The sequence below is a fragment of the Rana temporaria genome, chromosome 11 (assembly GCF_905171775.1).
Source record: "Rana temporaria chromosome 11, aRanTem1.1, whole genome shotgun sequence".
Lineage (NCBI taxonomy): Eukaryota > Metazoa > Chordata > Amphibia > Anura > Ranidae > Rana > Rana temporaria.
In genome coordinates, this window is record NC_053499.1 from 20,043,324 (window position 1) to 20,062,069 (window position 18,746).

The 18,746-nt window shown below is 44.0% G+C and overlaps 1 protein-coding gene across 5 annotated transcripts in view; it reads left to right on the plus strand.

The window, feature by feature from the left end:
• Positions 1-18,746, plus strand: part of SHANK2 (SH3 and multiple ankyrin repeat domains 2) — a 530,251-nt gene that overhangs the window by 183,783 nt on the left and 327,722 nt on the right. For all 5 annotated transcript variants that reach the window (XM_040328114.1, XM_040328117.1, XM_040328115.1 and 2 more), the window contains 2 exons: positions 2,564-2,870; positions 12,673-12,830. In XM_040328114.1, coding sequence (XP_040184048.1) covers positions 2,564-2,870; positions 12,673-12,830 — 465 coding nt within the window. The remainder of the gene's footprint in view (positions 1-2,563; positions 2,871-12,672; positions 12,831-18,746) is intronic.

An 18,746-nucleotide genomic window follows, 5' to 3' on the forward strand; every position in this document is an offset into this window, starting at 1 on the left:
ATTATTACTACAAGTTCTTTGTAGCTATATAATCCTACACTATTCTGTGAATGCTTTCCTCAACATATAGAAGTGTTGTTGTGGGATTTTGTGCCCATTCACCCAAAAGGGCATGTGTGAGGTTAGGTAGGTTGTTTTAAAAGATTTGGTTGGCTGTTGCCATTCCTGTTCAGTAGACTCCATCTTTCAGAGATTATTGACCTCCACCACAATAAAAATGTCAAACCAGGTGGCTTTGTGCATGGGGCACAGTCATGTTGGAACAAGAGTGGGGAACAGAGAAAGGTCTTCTCCAAACATCCCCACAAGGGTGGAAGCTCACAATGTATTAGTGCTGTATACCAGTGTTTCTCAACTCCAGTTCGCAAAGTCGCCCCAACAGGTCATGTTTTCTGGCTTTTCATTATTTTGCACAGGTGATTTGATCAGTTTCACTGCCTTAGTAATTACCACAGCCGTTTCATCTGAGGGAAATCCTGAAATTGTGACCAGTTGGGGTGCTTTGAGGACTGGAGTTGAGAAACACTGCTGTATACTATAGCATTAACAGTACCCTTCACCGAAAATGCCTGAAATCAATCATTTGGAAGGGTGTCCACCTACTTTCAGATAATAAGTCTGCTCATTTTGTATAAAGTACTTTATCTACTACTTGTTTAAGCAAATTTCTCAATCAATCTTAAAGGATAAGTTCACTTTGGAGCATGTTACACCCTTGTTTTAGGTGTAACATGTTACACCGATATTTAGGGTATAACTTGTAACTCGCTTCAGCTATTGCCCAACACTTCTGCCCACCCCCACTCATCACTGTCACATTTCAAATTCACCCACTCAGCCATGTCATTCATTCACAGGAATCTGTGAATGAAGAGACTACAAGTCCCGATTTCCACCGTGGCAGACAGCTTGTAGTTCTCAAAGAACTGTGAGGTAGCTGATGGATGCCTTTGTGGCTCATTCACCCATCCTTCAGCTTTGTAACAGAAAGCCTGTATGGAGGTACAGGCACAAAGCTGGAAGACATGCTGCAGGAGTTTGACAGCGCACCCAAGATCTACGGATCGCAGGTGCAATGCTCTGCAGGCTCCTCTGAAAAAAATTATAAATGCACATATTTTTCCTGCTAAAATATGTAAATTGATTATAATTTTTTTGAAAAGTTGACACATGTAGTACATGCTTAAGTTGGCTAAATATTAGTGGACCTGAAAGCCAATCAAAAGAAATTAGGTTACTTATTCATCTTCTGGATTGTTTCTGATTTGTAGCTTATGGTTTAAAACAAACCAGCTCATCATAGTCTTCATGTGACCACCTAAGGAAGTGAAAGGAGTTGCCCCAACAGGAGCAAAGATGGTGTCTGAAACTTAGAAAAGATTCTAATCCTACTTGGTGTTTAAAATCGCAGTCTTTGTTCCTACTTGAGATTTTGCTCATTTTCTTTACTAATGAAAATAAAGGAACTGAGGGAAAATCTCCTTAGCAGAGACATACAGTACAGACCAAAAGTTTGGACACACCTTCTCATTCAAAGAGTTTTCTTTATTTTCATGACTATGAAAATTGTAGATTCACACTGAGGGCATCAAAACTATGAATTAACACATGTGGAATTATACATAACAAAAAAGTGTGAAACAACTGAAAATATATTTCATATTCTAGGTTCCTCAAAGTAGCCACCTTTTGCAGCAGACACATCTCTAGAACTGGTAAGAGGAGACTGTGTGAATCAGGCCTTCATGGTAGAATATCTGCTAGGAAACCACTGCTAAAGAAAGGCAACAAGCAGAAGAGACTTGTTTGGGATAAAGAACACAAGGGATGGACATTAGACCAGTGGAAATCTGTGCTTTGGTCTGATGAGTCCAAACTTGAGATCTTTGGTTCCAACCCCCGTGTCTTTGTGCGACGCAGAAAAGGTGAACGGACGGACTCTACATGCCTGGTTCCCACCATGAAGCATGGAGGAGGAGGTGTGATGGTGTGGGGGTGCTTTGCTGGTGACACTGTTGGGGATTTAATCAAAATTGAAGGCATACTGAACCAGCATGGCTACCACAGCATCTTGCAGCGGCATGCTATTCCCTCCGGTTTGCGTTTAGTAGGACCATCATTTATTTTTCAACAGGACAATGACCCCAAACACACCTCCAGGCTGTGTAAGGGCTATTTGACCAAGAAGGAGAGTGATGGGGTGCTGCGCCAGGTGACTACCTCTTGAAGATCATTAAGAGAATGCCCAGAGTGTGCCAAGCAGTAATCAAAGCAAAAGGTGGCTACTTTGAAGAACCTAGAATATGAAATATATTTTCAGTTGTTTCACACTTTTTTGTTATGTATAATTCCACATGTGTTAATTCATAGTTTTGATGCCTTCAGTGTGAATCTACAATTTTCATAGTCATGAAAATAAAGAAAACTCTTTGAATGAGAAGGTGTGTCCAAACTTTTGGTCTGTACTATAGTCCAAAAAGAAAAACAGATCTTCTTTTTTGGTCTTTAGTTCCATTTTTACAAATTTTTGTATGTCTCATTTAATTAAATTTTTGTCTTTCAGTGCCGTTCAGGGAAGCTCCCAGCTACTCACACCGGAGGAGGGGGCTACAGAGCACTTTGGCAGCACCCAGAGTCCTCCTCCGCTCCAACAGTGACAACAACCTCAACGTCAACAACATTCCTGAGTGGTCTGCTGCCTCATCTTCTTTACACCGCAGCCTCTCACCACAGTTGCTGCAACAGATGCAGAATAATCCTAATGGCACTGTAAAAACTATTGGGAGCTATTCCCAGGTCCCCCGGAGCCGCTCGCCATCTTTGAACCGTTTGGGAGAGGATGCAAAGAGACAGCAGCACAGGCACGTCAGGTATGCACTGACCATCTAGTGAAATTGTGGACTTGCTGTTACAGAATGTGTTCTTGTATGGCCTCAAACTTGATCCGAATGACAAAAAAGTAATCCGTAAAAAAGGGTGTTCTTTATAAATTAATATCTTCCATATTGTAAAACAAGAGGGCCTCCTGCCTGTGTAGTCAGGCTTTCACAGTGATGTGAACCACCATTCACATTTCACCTGCATCACAGTCGTCTCGTGAATTCTAGCACTGCAGCAAGACAATGGTCTTCTCTGAGCAACAGTTCTTAATAAAGTGGAACACTGATATGAGTTGGTCAATGTTGGCAAGATCTTCTATTCTGTGGAGATGTTAGTATTTCTAAGTAACTAGACCTTGCTAAGTATTCATAGTGCATCAGAAAGCTGAGTCATGAGCTTTCCCCATCCTCGCCAGAGTGGTTTCCAGTTAATATTGTTGGGCTCTTGCCCTGGTAGGCTTGGAGCAAATGCCTTTTCTGCCATTTAAACTAGATAGATCTGGTAGCATACTAGGGAAGTGGCTTACAACTCTCTCTTGTCCCCAAGACTCCCCAATTGTGCCAGTTATTCAATTGTCTATATAAACTTACATCTGAGATAAAAAAACTAAAGGAAATTATAAAAAAAATTTTACTGTTTGGACGGAGTAACAATTTTTTATTTATTTTTTTGCCATCAATGTCCCATTGGGGAGATTTCACTTGACTTCCTGTCCCATAGGCAAAACAGGAAGTGCGAGGAAAGCCCTCAAAATTGAGGGAACAGCATCAACAGAACTAGTGTCACAATTGAAACATTTCCTCTCTATTACTTTTCTGGGGACAACCCAAAATTTGTGATTTTCTTTTACTTTCACTTTCGATGATAATGGTAAACAGGACAAATAGAGAGGGTGAATCTCCCTACATTCCCTTTAACCCTCCCTTTCCCCCGTCCCAATTAATGCTTTCCCATTGAAAGAAATTAAAGCGGGGGTTCACCCCAAAAAAAAAAAAATTAACATTACATTCAGACTTCCGACCGTCGCATACAGCGCGTCACGAGTTGCCGAAAGAAGCCGGACTGCAAGTCGGCTCTATACGGTGCCTGCGCACCGACGTTCGGCTTCTTTCGGCAACTTGTGACTCGCAGTATGCGACGGTCGGAAGCCTGTCAATCAATTAGGAACGCCCAGTCCCACAGAAGACCTACCCGGAAGCGGCGGTGAAAATACGGTATGTACGGGGATGAAATAAAAAAAAAAACAGCCGATTGTCATTAGGACAACTCGGCTGAATGTAATGTTAAAAACATTTTTTTGGGTAACCTCTGCTTTAAGGAAAATCAACTCTGCCACTGCTTATAGCGTTTTCTTACGTTTGCAATTTTGACTGTAGTCCGCCTTTCTTAAATACCCTAGAACTGTGATGGCAAACCTTGGCACCCCAGATGTTTTGTAACTACATTTTCCATGATGCTCAACTACACTGCAGAGTGCACGGGCATCATGGGAAATGTAGTTCCAAAACACTTGGGGCCAGATTTAGAAAGGACTTACGACGGCGCAGCACCATGTACGCCGTCGTAAGTCCTAATCTGGCCCGTCGTATCTATGCGACTGATTCTTAGAATCAGTTACGCATAGATATCCTTTAGATCCGACAGGCATAAGTCTCTTACGCCGTCGGATCTAAACTGCAATTTTTTCCCCCGCTAGGTGGCGCTTCCGTCGATTTCCGCGTCGAGTATGCAAATTAGCTAGATACGCAAATTCCCAAAAGTACGCGCGGCCGACGCAGTAAAGTTACAATGTTTACGTTAGGCTTTTCCTGGCGTATAGTTGCCCCTGCTATATGAGGCGCAGCCAATGTTAAGTATGGCCGTCCCCGCGCTGAAATTTTAAAAAGTTACGTCATTTGCGTAAGTCGTCCGTGAATGGGGCTGGACGTCATTTACGTTCACGTCAAAAACCAATGACGTCCTTGCGACGTCATTTGGAGCAATGCACACTGGGATATTTTAGGGACGGCGCATGCGCAGTTCGTTTGGCGCAGGGACGCGCTTCATTTAAATGATACACGCCCCCTACCCACCAAATTTGAATTCCGCCGGGTGATTTACGCTACGCCGCCGCAACTTTACAGGCAAGTGCTTTGTGGATAAAGCCCTTGCCTGAAAAACTTGCGGCGCCGTAACGTAAATCGGATACGTTACGCCGCCGCACAGATACGCCCGCTGTACCTGAATCTGGCCCTTGGAGTGCAAAGATTCACCATCACTGCCCTAGAACCTTCATAACTGAAAACAAAAGCAATGCTGACCTTTTCCAATCCCTTTGGTTTACTGTACTGCTTGTCATTTCTATCAAGACTACAGCTGCACTTTAAACCTTTGCTGAAAATCTTTATAAAATATATCACAAGCCCTTTGATAAAAGCATGTGTCTCTCTATTGTCACCTTTCCTTGGTGTTACTTCTGGGGAATCGGTGAAAACACAGGGAGATTAAAATCTGTGCCTCTATTTTTGGCTCCGTTAATTTTCGGAGCTAAAGCAGGTCTGTGATATTTATGTTAATGTATTCTGTCTTGAGCCCTTTAGTAAGAGCTGCAACATTTATACAGAAATAAAAGAGACAGCAAGCAATGAAATGCCAAACTAAGCATTCCTTGGGATGTGGTCTTCTGAGGATGGCAATTCCTCTGCCGTGCATCCATAATACGCAGCAACCGCTGGCCGATCGAAGAGCATTCTGTTCATGTATTCACTCAGGCCGCAGGGAAAATAGGTGGAAGATAACATTGTCTCGAATTAGAGACAGTTATTGGACAAATGAGGTCTTATGGCTGAACTGAAGGATCGAGGTTAAGATATGCGTTAGCAGAAAAGTATTGTTCAGGATCAGCCATAATTGATTCTCAGCAGTTGTTGCCAGACTCTGTCTCCCATGATGATCTGCTCATCTGGTGGCTTCTGTCTGCTAAGTAATGTTGGTATTTGCATATATCAGTTGTAAATGGTTCATATGTGAGCATGTGTGTTTGGGACTAGACATTTTAGTGTGTTTTTTTTCCCCAGTCTTCCATTAAAAGTGTATTGAAACTTGATAGTGGTAATACAGAACACAACCCTTTACTGACATGTTTATTGCACAGTCACATTAAAGCAAGTAACACACAGGAATCATAGCCGTCTTACCCATCTGTTTTGGATTTATCTGGAGCATTGGGCAAAACCCATACATTTAAGGCCTCGTACACACGACCGAGAAACTCGACGGGCGAAACACATCGTTTTGCTCGTTGAGTTCCTTGTGAAGCCGTCGAGAAACTCGGCTTGCCAAATTTCTCCATTCCCGTCAAGGAAATAGAGAACTTGCTCTCTTTTTGGCTCGTCGAGTTTCTCGACAGTTTCCTTGACGAAAATGTACACACGACCGGTTTCCTCGGCAAAAAAATATCTCCCAGCAAGTTTCTTGCTGGTTTTTGCCGAGCAACTCGGTCGTGTGTACGAGGCCTAAGAGTAGAGCTTGCAAAGTTTATTGAGACAATCCATGAAGGGAACTAATTTTAGGACCCAGTGCAGAAATACATGAGAGCCATTGAGCAGCTATCAAATATAGGCTGGTTAGGGTGATTTAAGTGACTCTGCTATTACAGGGTGAATAGTAAACTAACCCCAGCAAGTAGGAGAAGATGCTGTGCTGCCTTAGGAGCTTACATTTTTGATGGCTGGTGTCTTCAAAATGGCCTGCTTTACCGATACCTGACCACTACAGACGTTAAACATTTCTGGCTGTGTTAAATCCCTACTCCCCCCACTGCATGCTGTGGTTTTTCCCACCAGCTTCTAAATCTTGTAGGGACATTCGAACTGGCAGGAGAAACCATTTTGTGTGGTGGGGGAAATTGTATTTGAAGACCCAGATCACCCAAAAAGGTACGTATATTGAATCTTTTTTTCATTTAGCATAAACCCTCTAGTGATCAGATATTCTCATCTGTTCTTAAACCACTGAGGATAGGAATTGCTGCAAGTGCCACTGGTGACCTGTTTTTGAAGGTACAACATCCTTAACTGTCATTGTTATTCTTGCTTACTGACTGAGTCTGAGAACCAGTGAAATGTCAGAACACCTGATATAAACATACTTGTTCTTCTTTAGTAACTTACTAAGGAGGGATGACCTCTGCATTGAGTTGCGTTTGTCTGTGTATGCATGTTAAGGTGTCATTGAAAAAAAATGGCAATGACAATACATTGCAAGCTGTTGTACCACCTATTAACAACAAGCGTCATATGACGTCTTGGGCTTTGTGGTGGTATATCTGAATGATGGGTGCAGCTACAGGCATCATTCAGATATTTCCGTTTTCAGCCCACGATTCCCTTCACCATAAGAACGATCATAGCGGCTGTTCCACCACTTGATCGTTCTTATGGGCGGCGAAAAGGGACTTCCCCGCCTTCCAGTGCTTCTCCCGACTCACCGCTCGGATCAGTGAGTCTGAGACAGGATCTGCCGGCCCCGGATTGTGCTCATAAAGATTTCCAGCGGACCAGATGGTCGCCGGAGTCTCTATGATCGTCTCTATGATCGTCGGAGGCCGGGCGTGATGTTATGACGTCACGCCTGGCCTCTGCATTCAAAAAAATGGCGCCGCTTCGGCTATGAAACAAATTTCATTTTTTTCTTATATATATATATATATAAATGTATGTATCACTTTAAAGAGGTCCTGTCATGTCATTCATATTACAAGGGATGTTTACATTCCTTGTAATAGGAATAAAAGTGATCACATTTTTTTTTTTTTTAAGTGTAAAAAAAAAAATGAAGTAAAATTAACAATACATATTTTTTTTTAAAGTGCCCCGGTCCCCGTGTGCTCGCACGCAGAAGCGAACACATACGTAAGTCCCGCCCACATATGAAAACGGTGCGCAAAACACACATATGAGATATCTCTGCGAATGTTAGAGCGAGAGCAATAATTCTAGCCCTAGACATCCTCTGTAACTCAGAGGCCCCCATCACGTCAGATGTCTCCCATAACATCAGAGCCTCTTCATGTCAGAGTCCACTTTTCAAATCAGTGGCATCACAGTGGCATCACATAAGAGTCCCTTATACTTTAGAGTTCCCCTATACATAAGCCCCCAAACACACACACAGTCCCCTCTTTTTATCAGAGCCCTTCCTTCAGGCTCTAATAGCATGGCAGAGATTGGGAGCAGGAAAAGGTCTGGAAGACCTAAAACAAGGCATAATAAAGCCCATTCTAAAAAACAACAACCTTGACCCGAAGGACCCAAACCACCGTCGACCTATAACCAGCCTCAGAGTCTTCTCCAAGATTATGGAGAAAGCTGTAGTACAACAGCTACAACACCATTTAGACTCCCACAAACTACTGGACCCTCTACAATCAGATTTTTGTCCAGGTTACGGCACAGAAACGGTACTTCTCAAAATATGGGATGATGCTCTCGAAGCAGCAGACGAAGGAGAATCATGTCTTCTGATCCTGCTGGACCTTAGTGCGGCCTTCGACACAGTAGATCACAAAATGTTGCTGACTCGGCTCACAGAAGTAGCCAGAGTCGCTGACTCCGATCTACCATGGTTCGCTTCATTCCTGGAAAATCGATCCCAGATAGTGAATCTGAGATCATTCACCCCGGAAGCACGAACTCTGACATGTGGAGTCCCCCAAGGGTCCCCCCTGTCACCCGTGCTATTTAATATCTAATTATCAGTAACCAGGATCTACTCTACCACTCCTACGTTGACGACACTCAACTCTACTTTCGAATAAACAACAAAAAGGACCAACACGTCGGACTTGAAAAATGCCTCACTTTGATAGATAATTGGATGACAGAAAGTCGCCTTAAACTTAATGGATCAAAAACAGAACTCCTTCTGCTCCACGCAAGCAAAAAGAGACTTGCTAGGGCAATATGGACACCCCCGCTCATATTGGGACAGACCATTACCCCAAGCACCAAGGTCAAAAGTCTCGGAGTCATTTTTGACTCTGACATGACAATGGATGCACAAATTGGGTCCGTAGTCAGCGGATCCCACCATCTTCTCCATCAGCTACGCAGACTCGTTCCGTTCATCCCGGAAAAAGACACCGCAGTAGTGGTAGGTACAATAATCAACTCCAGGCTCGACTATGCCAACTCCCTTTACCTCGGTCTCCCAAAATACCAGATCGCTCACCTACAAGTCGTCCAGAACACAACGGCACGACTGGTAACGGGAAAAAAACCCTGGGAGTCAATTTCTCCCTCCCTGAGGTCCCTCCATTGGTTGACCGTAAAGAACAGAATCACATTTAAGGCCCTCTGCCTGACGCACAAATGTGTACAAGGAACCGCCCCCCAATATCTGTGCGAGAAAATAAAACACCACACCACCAATCGCGTTCTCCGTTCTACTAACCAAAATCTTCTACAAATCCCCAAGGCCCGCTACAAGACCAAAGGAGAACGTAGATTTGCAGTCCAAGGACCTCGACTGTGGAACGCACTACCAACTAATATCCGAACGGAAGCAAATCACCTGGTCTTTAGAAAAAAACTCAAGACCCATCTTTTCTGAAGGCTAAATGGAAGGAAATGGATACCAAGCGCCTTGAGGCGATTCAGTTCGCATTTGTAGCGCTATATAAGTTATTCACTCACTCACTCATAATCAGTCAGCAAGATGTATCCAGCTGGTCCTGAATCCACATATCAGTCGGCACCGCAAATTCCAGTAAACACCAGGAAGTGTAAATACATGTATATTGGAAATTGTTTGAACTTGTTTAATAAACACCTTTTTGATAAAAAAAAAAAACAACAACCCAGTTTTAGTAAATCAACCCCCATGCATCCTGCCCCTAGAGCATCTTTGGCTGTTATGATGCTGACAACCGTCCCACCTGCACCATGTTAACTGATGAGGCTGATCAAGGGCAAACTGGGTCCCATGCTCGCAGTATCCTGGGGGAACCCAGGGGGCACCCTGGTTGAGAAACACTGGTATAACATGTCTTTGTATACCGTAGCATTAATAGTGCCCCTCACTGGGAACATCTGAACTCAATACTCTGGAGAGGTGTCCATGTATTTTTGGCCATATAGTAGGAAGGATCTGAAGTCTTCTATATGCAGTCAAAGAACATGTAGTACTTCAATTAGCTTCAGTCTAGCAGTAGATTGCAGTTCTGTAATAGCAGATTCATTACAATCCAATAGATTGCATATATCACTGTCATTTACACTCTTCGTTGGCTTCCTTATATTACCACACACATTATGCTCTCTAGGCATTTAGACACTTTCTAATATAGTCAGGTTTTGTTACTTTGTATGTCCTGGTAAATTGGAAAATAAATATTGAGAAACAGGACACAACCATCTATATCCTATAGGGAGAGGCAGGCTCAGCGATATCTGGGAAATAAACTGCTGTAGATATGCAGATTAGCTCATTGTAGAGCAGAAATTGCACTCTGCCTCTCTCTCCTTTGGGAACTGAGTATTTCTCCGGGCAATCTGTTAAAGCGCAGCACACTGAATCATTTAAAAATTCCTCCTTCTCCTGAGGTGTCCTTTTGACACTGGGAAAGCACTGACTCCACTGGGCCAAACAGGCATCTGCAATCCTGGGAATCGCTCACAGTAAATCTCAACCTCCATGTTGAGGTCCGATTCAGATTTATAAGCCTTATTATAGCCCATGACTATAGTGTTATAGTGACAATTGATGTGTTGACCAATAAATACATATAGCATAATACTTTAAAGCTAGTGTTCATTATTATATCAAGAGGGACTTCACCCAGGTTCCAATAAAGTAAATGTCAGCAGATACAAGTAATATTGCTGCTGCATTTTATAAAAAAACATACTAACCAGTCCAAAAAGGCCAACGTTGCCTTCCTACACCGCTGTCTTTGTTCCAGTGCCACCATCTTGGATTCAGCAGCGGGCTGTGATTTCCTGATGTGTCATAGCTGACCCCTACTGCACATGCTCAAGATTTACCGACTGGTAGAGATGCAAAGCCTCACATGTATCCCAGGAGGCTGAAGGCAGGGAAGGGGGAGGGCAGGCTTCATCCCTGCACTAAGGTATTGCTCTCCTCTCCTTCTGTCAGCAAGCTACCAGGGCAAAAGTCACAAGCAAACTGCTGAATCTCCCTTTCTGAGCCTTGATGTACAGGAGATTGCAGAAAACTACTATGACAGATTTAGGTATTTATACTATCTGCAATTAAAAATACATTTTTAATGAGGGAGTGGGGAGAATGGCTGAGCTGCTCTATGTGTGTCTATGGACGCACATAACCTGACTCAGGAGCATGCCCACACATGTGCCCACCTAGAACATGGCTTGGTATGGGGGCACATCCAGGAGAGGGGAGGCGGAGAGCACCAGTGGGGGACCCCAGAAGAGTAGGTAAGATACCGATGATTTTTACAGAGCAGATAAGTAGCCCCCCCTTTTTTTTTATAAAAAAGATGACTTTATAACTTCTTTAAATTTAATGTATTGAATATTTATGAATTAATAAATATTCAGTTAATTTATTGAATTATTATATTATTTATTATCTAAAATGTATTGAATATTTTTTTTAAATATGTAACTATAAATGTACATAATAATATAACTGGATAGTAAAATGTATTGGTAAAGTTGATCCAGATAAAATCCGATTGGCTCTCGGAGGGTCAGGAAGGAATTTTTTCCCCTGCTGCAGCAAATTGGATCATGCTTTGCTGGGGTTTTTCCTCCTTCCTCTGGATCAACTGTGGGTGAAAGATTGTGTATATGAGATTGTATATTTTTTTTTTTTTTTTTGAACTAGATGGACTTGCGTCTTTTTTCAACCTGACTAAAAATATTTATCTTTCATATCAGTCTGAAATTGAGCTTTACAGTTTAATTATGGTGCATTTTTGACAAGAAAACGTAAAAATGCACTAAAAAAAACATGTGATTATGCAGCAGCACTAATTTTTTAACCTAGGCTAAATCTGCTTTCACACCCGACCAGAGCTCCCCCTTTAGCTGCAAAGGCAGCAGAGGTATGTCTTTTTATATGCCGTAGCATTGTGGTGCAGCAAAAATCCTTGTCCCAGTCACTGGGCGGTACTTATACTGAATGGGGATGCCCCACAACTGCGTGCAATGCTTGCAGTTACAGAGTGCTACTGCAGGATACAAGGGGTTGAAGAGGCAGTGAAGAGGTGATATGCCTCCTCGCCACCTGTCAAATGCCCTCTGAAGAACGATCTGAAATACAGATCACTTTTCAGAGAGTAACGGTAATATGAACTAGCCATAACACAGCGTTCTGTGTTACCAGGAACTACTTTAAAGTCGCTGTGACTTTAAGTAGCACAGATATGAATGGTACTCATTGGAAAACACTGGGTGCAATTTTGGGGTCCAAAGTCGTATGGCAACTCGCACAAGTGTGAATGGGGCCTAATCCTCTGGCATTCACTACCTGAAATGTTGTTAGATTGATAGTGCAGCGCACTAGAACCCGAGTGTCTCGCATTAAATGTGCCTCATCCTCCAGCACCCAGTGCCTGAAAACATGTTAGGTTGACATCACAACACAGTGCAGAAGAATCTGAGTGTCTGACTCTGAATCGTTTCCATTCCATCTATTTTTTTTTTCTGTAATTAGTATTGTGTTACAGTAATATGAAGATAGATTTCAGATACTCAGCAGAAATGCACTTGAAGTTTCTTTGCTAGAACAATTATGAAATATGTGTTTTTTTTGTTTATTTTTCAGTCCTGGTGCCAACAAGGAAGCGGCCTCTACTGGGGATTATCAGGGACCAAAGCGAAAGCTGTACAGTGCTCTTCCTGGAAGGCATTTTGTTGTGGTGAAACCGTATCAACCTCAAGTAGAAGGCGAGATTCCCCTTTACAAGGGGGACCGGATAAGAGGTATGTTTCCACTAGACACAACATATGCGTCATGTTGGGGAGATTTCCCATTCACAGCCAGTCCTGGACACACTGCAGAAAGTTAGAAGATATCTGCAAAGTGAGGGGAATTCCTCTCTATGACAGTTAGCACTGGAACAGGTATAACATCACCTCTTTTTCTGGTGAAAGCTGTAATATTTTTAATCTTTTATTACTTTACATCTCTGTGACAGTGAAGACATATTATTAAAAACTTGACTTGTTCTAACCCTTCCCACTTTATGTGAAACTGAAAACAAAAAAGGTTTTTGGACATCCATACACACTAACTAGGGAGTGGAATATTAAAGGACTTTTCTTGGGAAAAAATATAATTTTTTTCAGATCTTTATTTAAAAGCAAAGTATGGATTTAGCTTCATCCTATTCCCTGTGAGCTACTAATGCATGCAAATCTGTCCAGCCATCTGAGAAGTATACCCTTCCTGTTGGAGGGTCTACAGTCTTCTCTGGATTCTTATGCCGACAATCTTGCCAGGAGCCAAATCTTTTTCTTCTATGTTTGATGTTGGCTCTGGTCTGTCTGCTCTCCTTCTCCCTCTTCCTCTCACATGGAATAGAGCTCAGATGGATTCTCCTACAGACATCCTCTATCTGCACACTGTGTAGCTGCCTGCTATGCTGCAGTTCTGGCCTGTGAAGTCCCCAGATAAAAACAGCTGTGCAGCTACACAGTGTACAGACAGAGGCTGCCTGTAAGGGAATCCATCTAAGCTGTGCTGGGAGAAAGGAGATGTGCTGCCTGTGCTCATTACTGTGTACAGTATGGGGATGTGGGAAGGAGCTTTCATGAAGGATAGGGGGATCCAGCCATGTCTATACCACTTGTGCATAGTGGAAAATACATGGGTATAGCACAGTGCCTGAACTTATTTACCTGTTCAGTAGCCATGGCCATATCTTACAGTGGCGAAAGGACAGAAAGAGGGGTGGGTTGCTGAAGTTGTAACCGCCCCCTCTAAACCTTCAAACAGCAAATGGACCGTTACAGGAACCTACATGATATATGAAGTCCCCCTGCTAGAAAAACAAAAGAAGGGACTTTTCTCTGGGCAGCCCTGACTCCCCACAGGTCTGCAACTAGTAGGGTTTAGCCTGGAGCATTACAAGTTGGTTTACTTTACTGTACTTATCCTCGGATGACCTGGGTTCCCTTCTTCCCGGAGCATAAGCCCCCCCCCCCCCCCCTACTTTTTATTCCCTCAATTTTTTTATTTCTTTTGTTTTTTACCTTTGCTCGTATTCTTTTTTATATATTGTATATATCCTCAAATTGCTATTGGTCTAGTACTCCGTGGCAGACAGGCAGCCAGCTCAGGAGTCTTGGATTCTAATGTATAGAACTGCTTTTACACTACCTGGTCATTCTCTCATTGTGGGACTCGCTGTTGTTACTGCAGGTCGTTACCCCCCTCGTCTCCGTCTGTTTGACTATACATGCTGACCTTTCTTTGATCTCTCAGCTGTGTCCGAGTTGATTTATTTTTGATATTGACTAAATCATTTGGATTATTACTCCTATGTCTTTTTCGATAAATAAAGAACAAAAAAAGAAAGTTAAATAGCCTATCCCATACTTCCCCTTTAATTTTCTAGACCCTTTGTACTAGCTGCTTTGTACTAGCTGCTCCTCAATATCCACCTCACAGTTTATCATTTGCTGAAGGCTCTTTTTTGTTGTGATCAAAGAAGTAGCAGTCTAAGACCAGAACAATGTCCTCCCTCACTATTTCTTCCATTGTATATCCATCAGAACTAAGCCTCACATATATTGGTCTATCACACGCACATTGGACATCTGACGCTACTGGAAGTGTCGAGTGCCGAAGAGTCTTGAAGTATGGGATTAGGAAAAAAATCATTTATACTGACTAGGTCATGGGTGCTCAACCTGTGTCTCTCCAGCTGTTGCAAAATTACAATTCCCATAATGCCTCAGCCTTTGGGAGACATGCTTGTACCTGTCAGCGGCTTGCAATGCCTCATGGGAATTGTAGTTCCGCAACAGCTGGAGAGCCACAGGTTGAGCACCCATGGACTAGGTGGATGCTGCATCTGTCCCAGCTCTGTAGTGAGAAATGAGCGATCAAATACAGCTGAACACGTAGTTCTCTCCTCTGCTCTAAGCAGAGAGCTGTGACTGTCAGCCACCGCCTCGCTGCTCTGCCTTTTCAGTGCTCACTGGAACGCTGGCTTGTGGAGGGTGCGGGAGCAGCTGGCTCAGTCTCCCAGGGGCTCATTAAGAGGCTGAGCCAGCTGCTGGTTCAGGCATCTGGGTGGATCCCAACTGTAAAGTCGGGACCCATCCTGAGCCTGGAATGGCTGAGTGTTGTCAGCCGACAGCAGACTTTAGCCTGCTGTTGGCTGAAAAAAAGTCACCGGAGTACAGAACTAACTGCAGTCCTGTGATCCATACGAGAAGCCTTATTTCTCCTTTAAGCTGACTGTAGACGATCAAAATTTTCTTCAGTAGGGACTAGCTAACTTCCGATCTAAGTGTGGCTATCCCTATTCAACAGAAGTTTATAGTTAGAGTGACTTCTGTTGAACCGACAATCTGGAAAACCTTTGTTGATCAATGGCTGCAGATGCTGATCAGTGTATTCTGACAGCGGAAAGTCTCTGCTGTCAGAATACAATGTCCTGGCAGTGGGATTCCTTCATCCACTTTACTTGCTTGGATGGATGCTGAAGGAAAAAAAAACTAGGAGCCATCTATGGACAACGTTACAGAGGTTGCAGTGCTGGAATAAGAGGAAGGCAGGAGACACGGGACATCAGAGAAGTTAGTATAATGCCTCGTACACACGATCAGTTTTCCAGACGGGAAAACTGCGAGGAGAGCTTTTGGCTGGGAATCCCAGCCGTGTGTATGCTCCTTGCAGTTTTTCAGACGGCAAAACTGCCCAAAAAACACCGGACAAAAAAAGAGAACCAGTTCTCTTTTTTCCCTGCCGGGAAAACCAGCGGACTTTTGCCCGGCGGCTTTTGGCAGTTTTCCAATGGAAAACCTGCGATGGAGCGTACACACAAAGCTCCATCGCAGTTTTCCTGTTGGAAAATCTGTCCGTGTGTAGGGGAAAGACTGAACCGAGCAGGTTCTCTGCTTTCCCCTCGGGATTTCCCATCGGAAATCCCGCACGTGTATACGTGGCATAAGAGTTCCATTGCAGGGACCTTTGATCTTGACTTTTTTTTTGTAACATGACAGGGATTCTTTGATGGCCTACTAAGCAAAAATAAGTCATTCACTGAGCACTGAGAACCTGATGCCATACACAAGTGCATTTTTTCTGTGTTTGCCAGCACAGCTCGTTCCTCTATAGGCTGTCATATAGCTGCTCCCGCTATAGAGAACAGAGCTGTCTGTCATGTGTAATGAGCGGTTTGGAAAGGAAATGAGAAAAGATGAAGCTCGATGTTATTTTTGAGCAGATGGCTTTGGCAGATTAGGCCTTGATTAATGAAATGAAGTGTACTGTTTGATTAGAAGCCCATCAGTCATATTGTGAAATGCTGGAATCTCAGAAATGTCACCCATATCAGAAGGCCAAGCAAAGGCTATTCTGACACTGCTGTTTCCCTACCTGGGAATTGGCAGCGCACATTGGACTTCTGTTTATTGATATCATTGGGGCCGTTATGAAAACTGTTGCATAGAAAAATTACAATAATAGCTGCTGGACAAATTAAATCTTCTGAAAGCAAGTGTGGCAATTCCTGTTAAAGCCCTAATGTTTTATTTTCTTTCTTGTAATATATTTGTTGTGTATTTAAGACTAAATTGGTATTTTTTGGATTTTTCCTGTAACAAAAGGCATCGTTCTGAAATTGTACTTATATTTATAAGTTGTTGTTTTTTTACTTATACACATGAAAAAGGTCCTTCTATCATTTTACAATTGAGTGTAACATAGTAGAAATCCTACTCTTGTATGTAGTTTTTCATTCAAATATGTGAACATGCAGAAAAATAGAATTACACAAGTGCGTGTCAACCCAATCAATAAAATCTCAAGGAAGTTCAGGCAAAACCCAACTAACGCTAAACTTGCTCTCTGTCACAGTTTAAATCTAATATATCTAACCCTGTAAAGCAAAAATTGCTATACTTGCATATTCTGCAGCCGATTCGATCCGATCCCAGCATCAGCTGTCAGCGGCAGGTTCAGTATGTAGGCAGGTGCAGAAGAGGCAGCCGACAACGGAAGCTCCATAGTAACTCTAAGGCCCCGTACTCACGACCAAACATGTCTGCTGAAACTGGTCCGCAGACCAGTTTCAGCAGACATGTTTGGCCGTGTGTTGGCCCGAGCGGACCATTTTCGGGCGGATCGGACAGGTTTCCAGCGGACAACTGTTTCCTGGCATTGCTTTAAAACAGTCCGCAGGAAACCTGTCCGCCCGGACATGTACGGTCGTCTGTACAGACCTACCGTACATGTCCTGCCGCCCGCCATCCCTCGCATGCGTCGAATGACTTCGACGCATGCGTGGAAGCATTTTAAAGGCGGGCCGCCCACGTCGCCGCGTCATTGTCGCGGCGACACCACGTCATCGACACGGCGACACCGCGGACACGCCCCGCGTATTGTTTACGCGCGGACTTCTGTTCGATGGTGTGTATAGCCATCGAACAGAAGTCCCCGGGCAGTCCCCGGCCAGACATGTCCGATGGAAACGGTCTGCAGACCGTTTTCATCGGACATGTCCTGCCGTGAGTACAAGGCCTAAGGGTGACGTCACTTTCCAGCCATTTCACAGCCGTTGTCCATTCTCTCCTGCACACAGCTTCTGCTGCTGGAGACTAGACTGGAATGGCTGCAGAATAAGTACCGTATTTATCGCGGTATAACGCGCTCTGGCGTATACCGCGCACCCCCAAAGTGGCCCCCAATCCTGTGGGAAAAAAAGATTTTTTGTTTTTTTGTACTTACAGTTTTGATGTCTTGCGCGGCGTCCATCTGCGGCCTCGTCGGGTCCGGCGTCCTTCTGCGGCTTCGGGTGTCCTCTTCGGCGGGTCCGGCGTCCGTCTTCGGCGGGTCGGGCGTCCATCTTCGGCGGGTCCGGTGTCCATCTTCGGCGGGTCCGGTGTCCATCTTCGGCGGGTCCGGTGTCCATCTTTGGCGGGTCCGGTGTCCATCTTCGGTGGTTCCGGCGTCCTTCGGCGGCGTCCTCCCGCTCGTTTCCCGCCACGACTTTGAATACTGCGCCCGCATATAGCGAGCGCAGTACACTCGTGAATCTTCGGGCAGGCTCGGGCGCCTCTCGCACTGACGTCCTGTACGCTCAGGACGTCAGGACGTCAGTACGAGAGGCGCCGAGACTGGCCGAAGATTCACGAGTGTACTGCGCTCGCTATATGCGGGCGCAGTATTCAAACTCATGGCGGGAAAGCGGGTATCGGCGTATATCGCGCACCCACGATTTTGCCCACGATAGTGTGCGGTATACGCCGATAAATACGGTAAGTACAGCGGTTTTTGCTTAGATAGATTAGGTTTAGAATGTGGCAGAAAGCAGGTTAAAGCCCCATACACACTATCAATTTTACTGCAGGTTTTTCTCTTCAGGTTTACCAAAACCGTGTAGTGCAAGGGCCTGCCCGATTGCATACAAATTGAAACTCTTAAGGTTTGACCTCATATTAGATGGTTTTGGTAAACCTGAAGAGAAAAACCTGCAGGAAAACTGATAGTGTATATGAGGCTTTAGAGTTGGTTTTTGCTTGGACTTAAGCCTCGTACACACGCTTGGTTTAAAAACCTGCAAGAAAACTGCTGGCAGAGCTTTCTTGCTGAGTATACCGAGCGTGTGTACGAGGCTTTCAGGATTCTCAACAAGAAAACTGCCCAGAATCTAGACGAGAAAAATG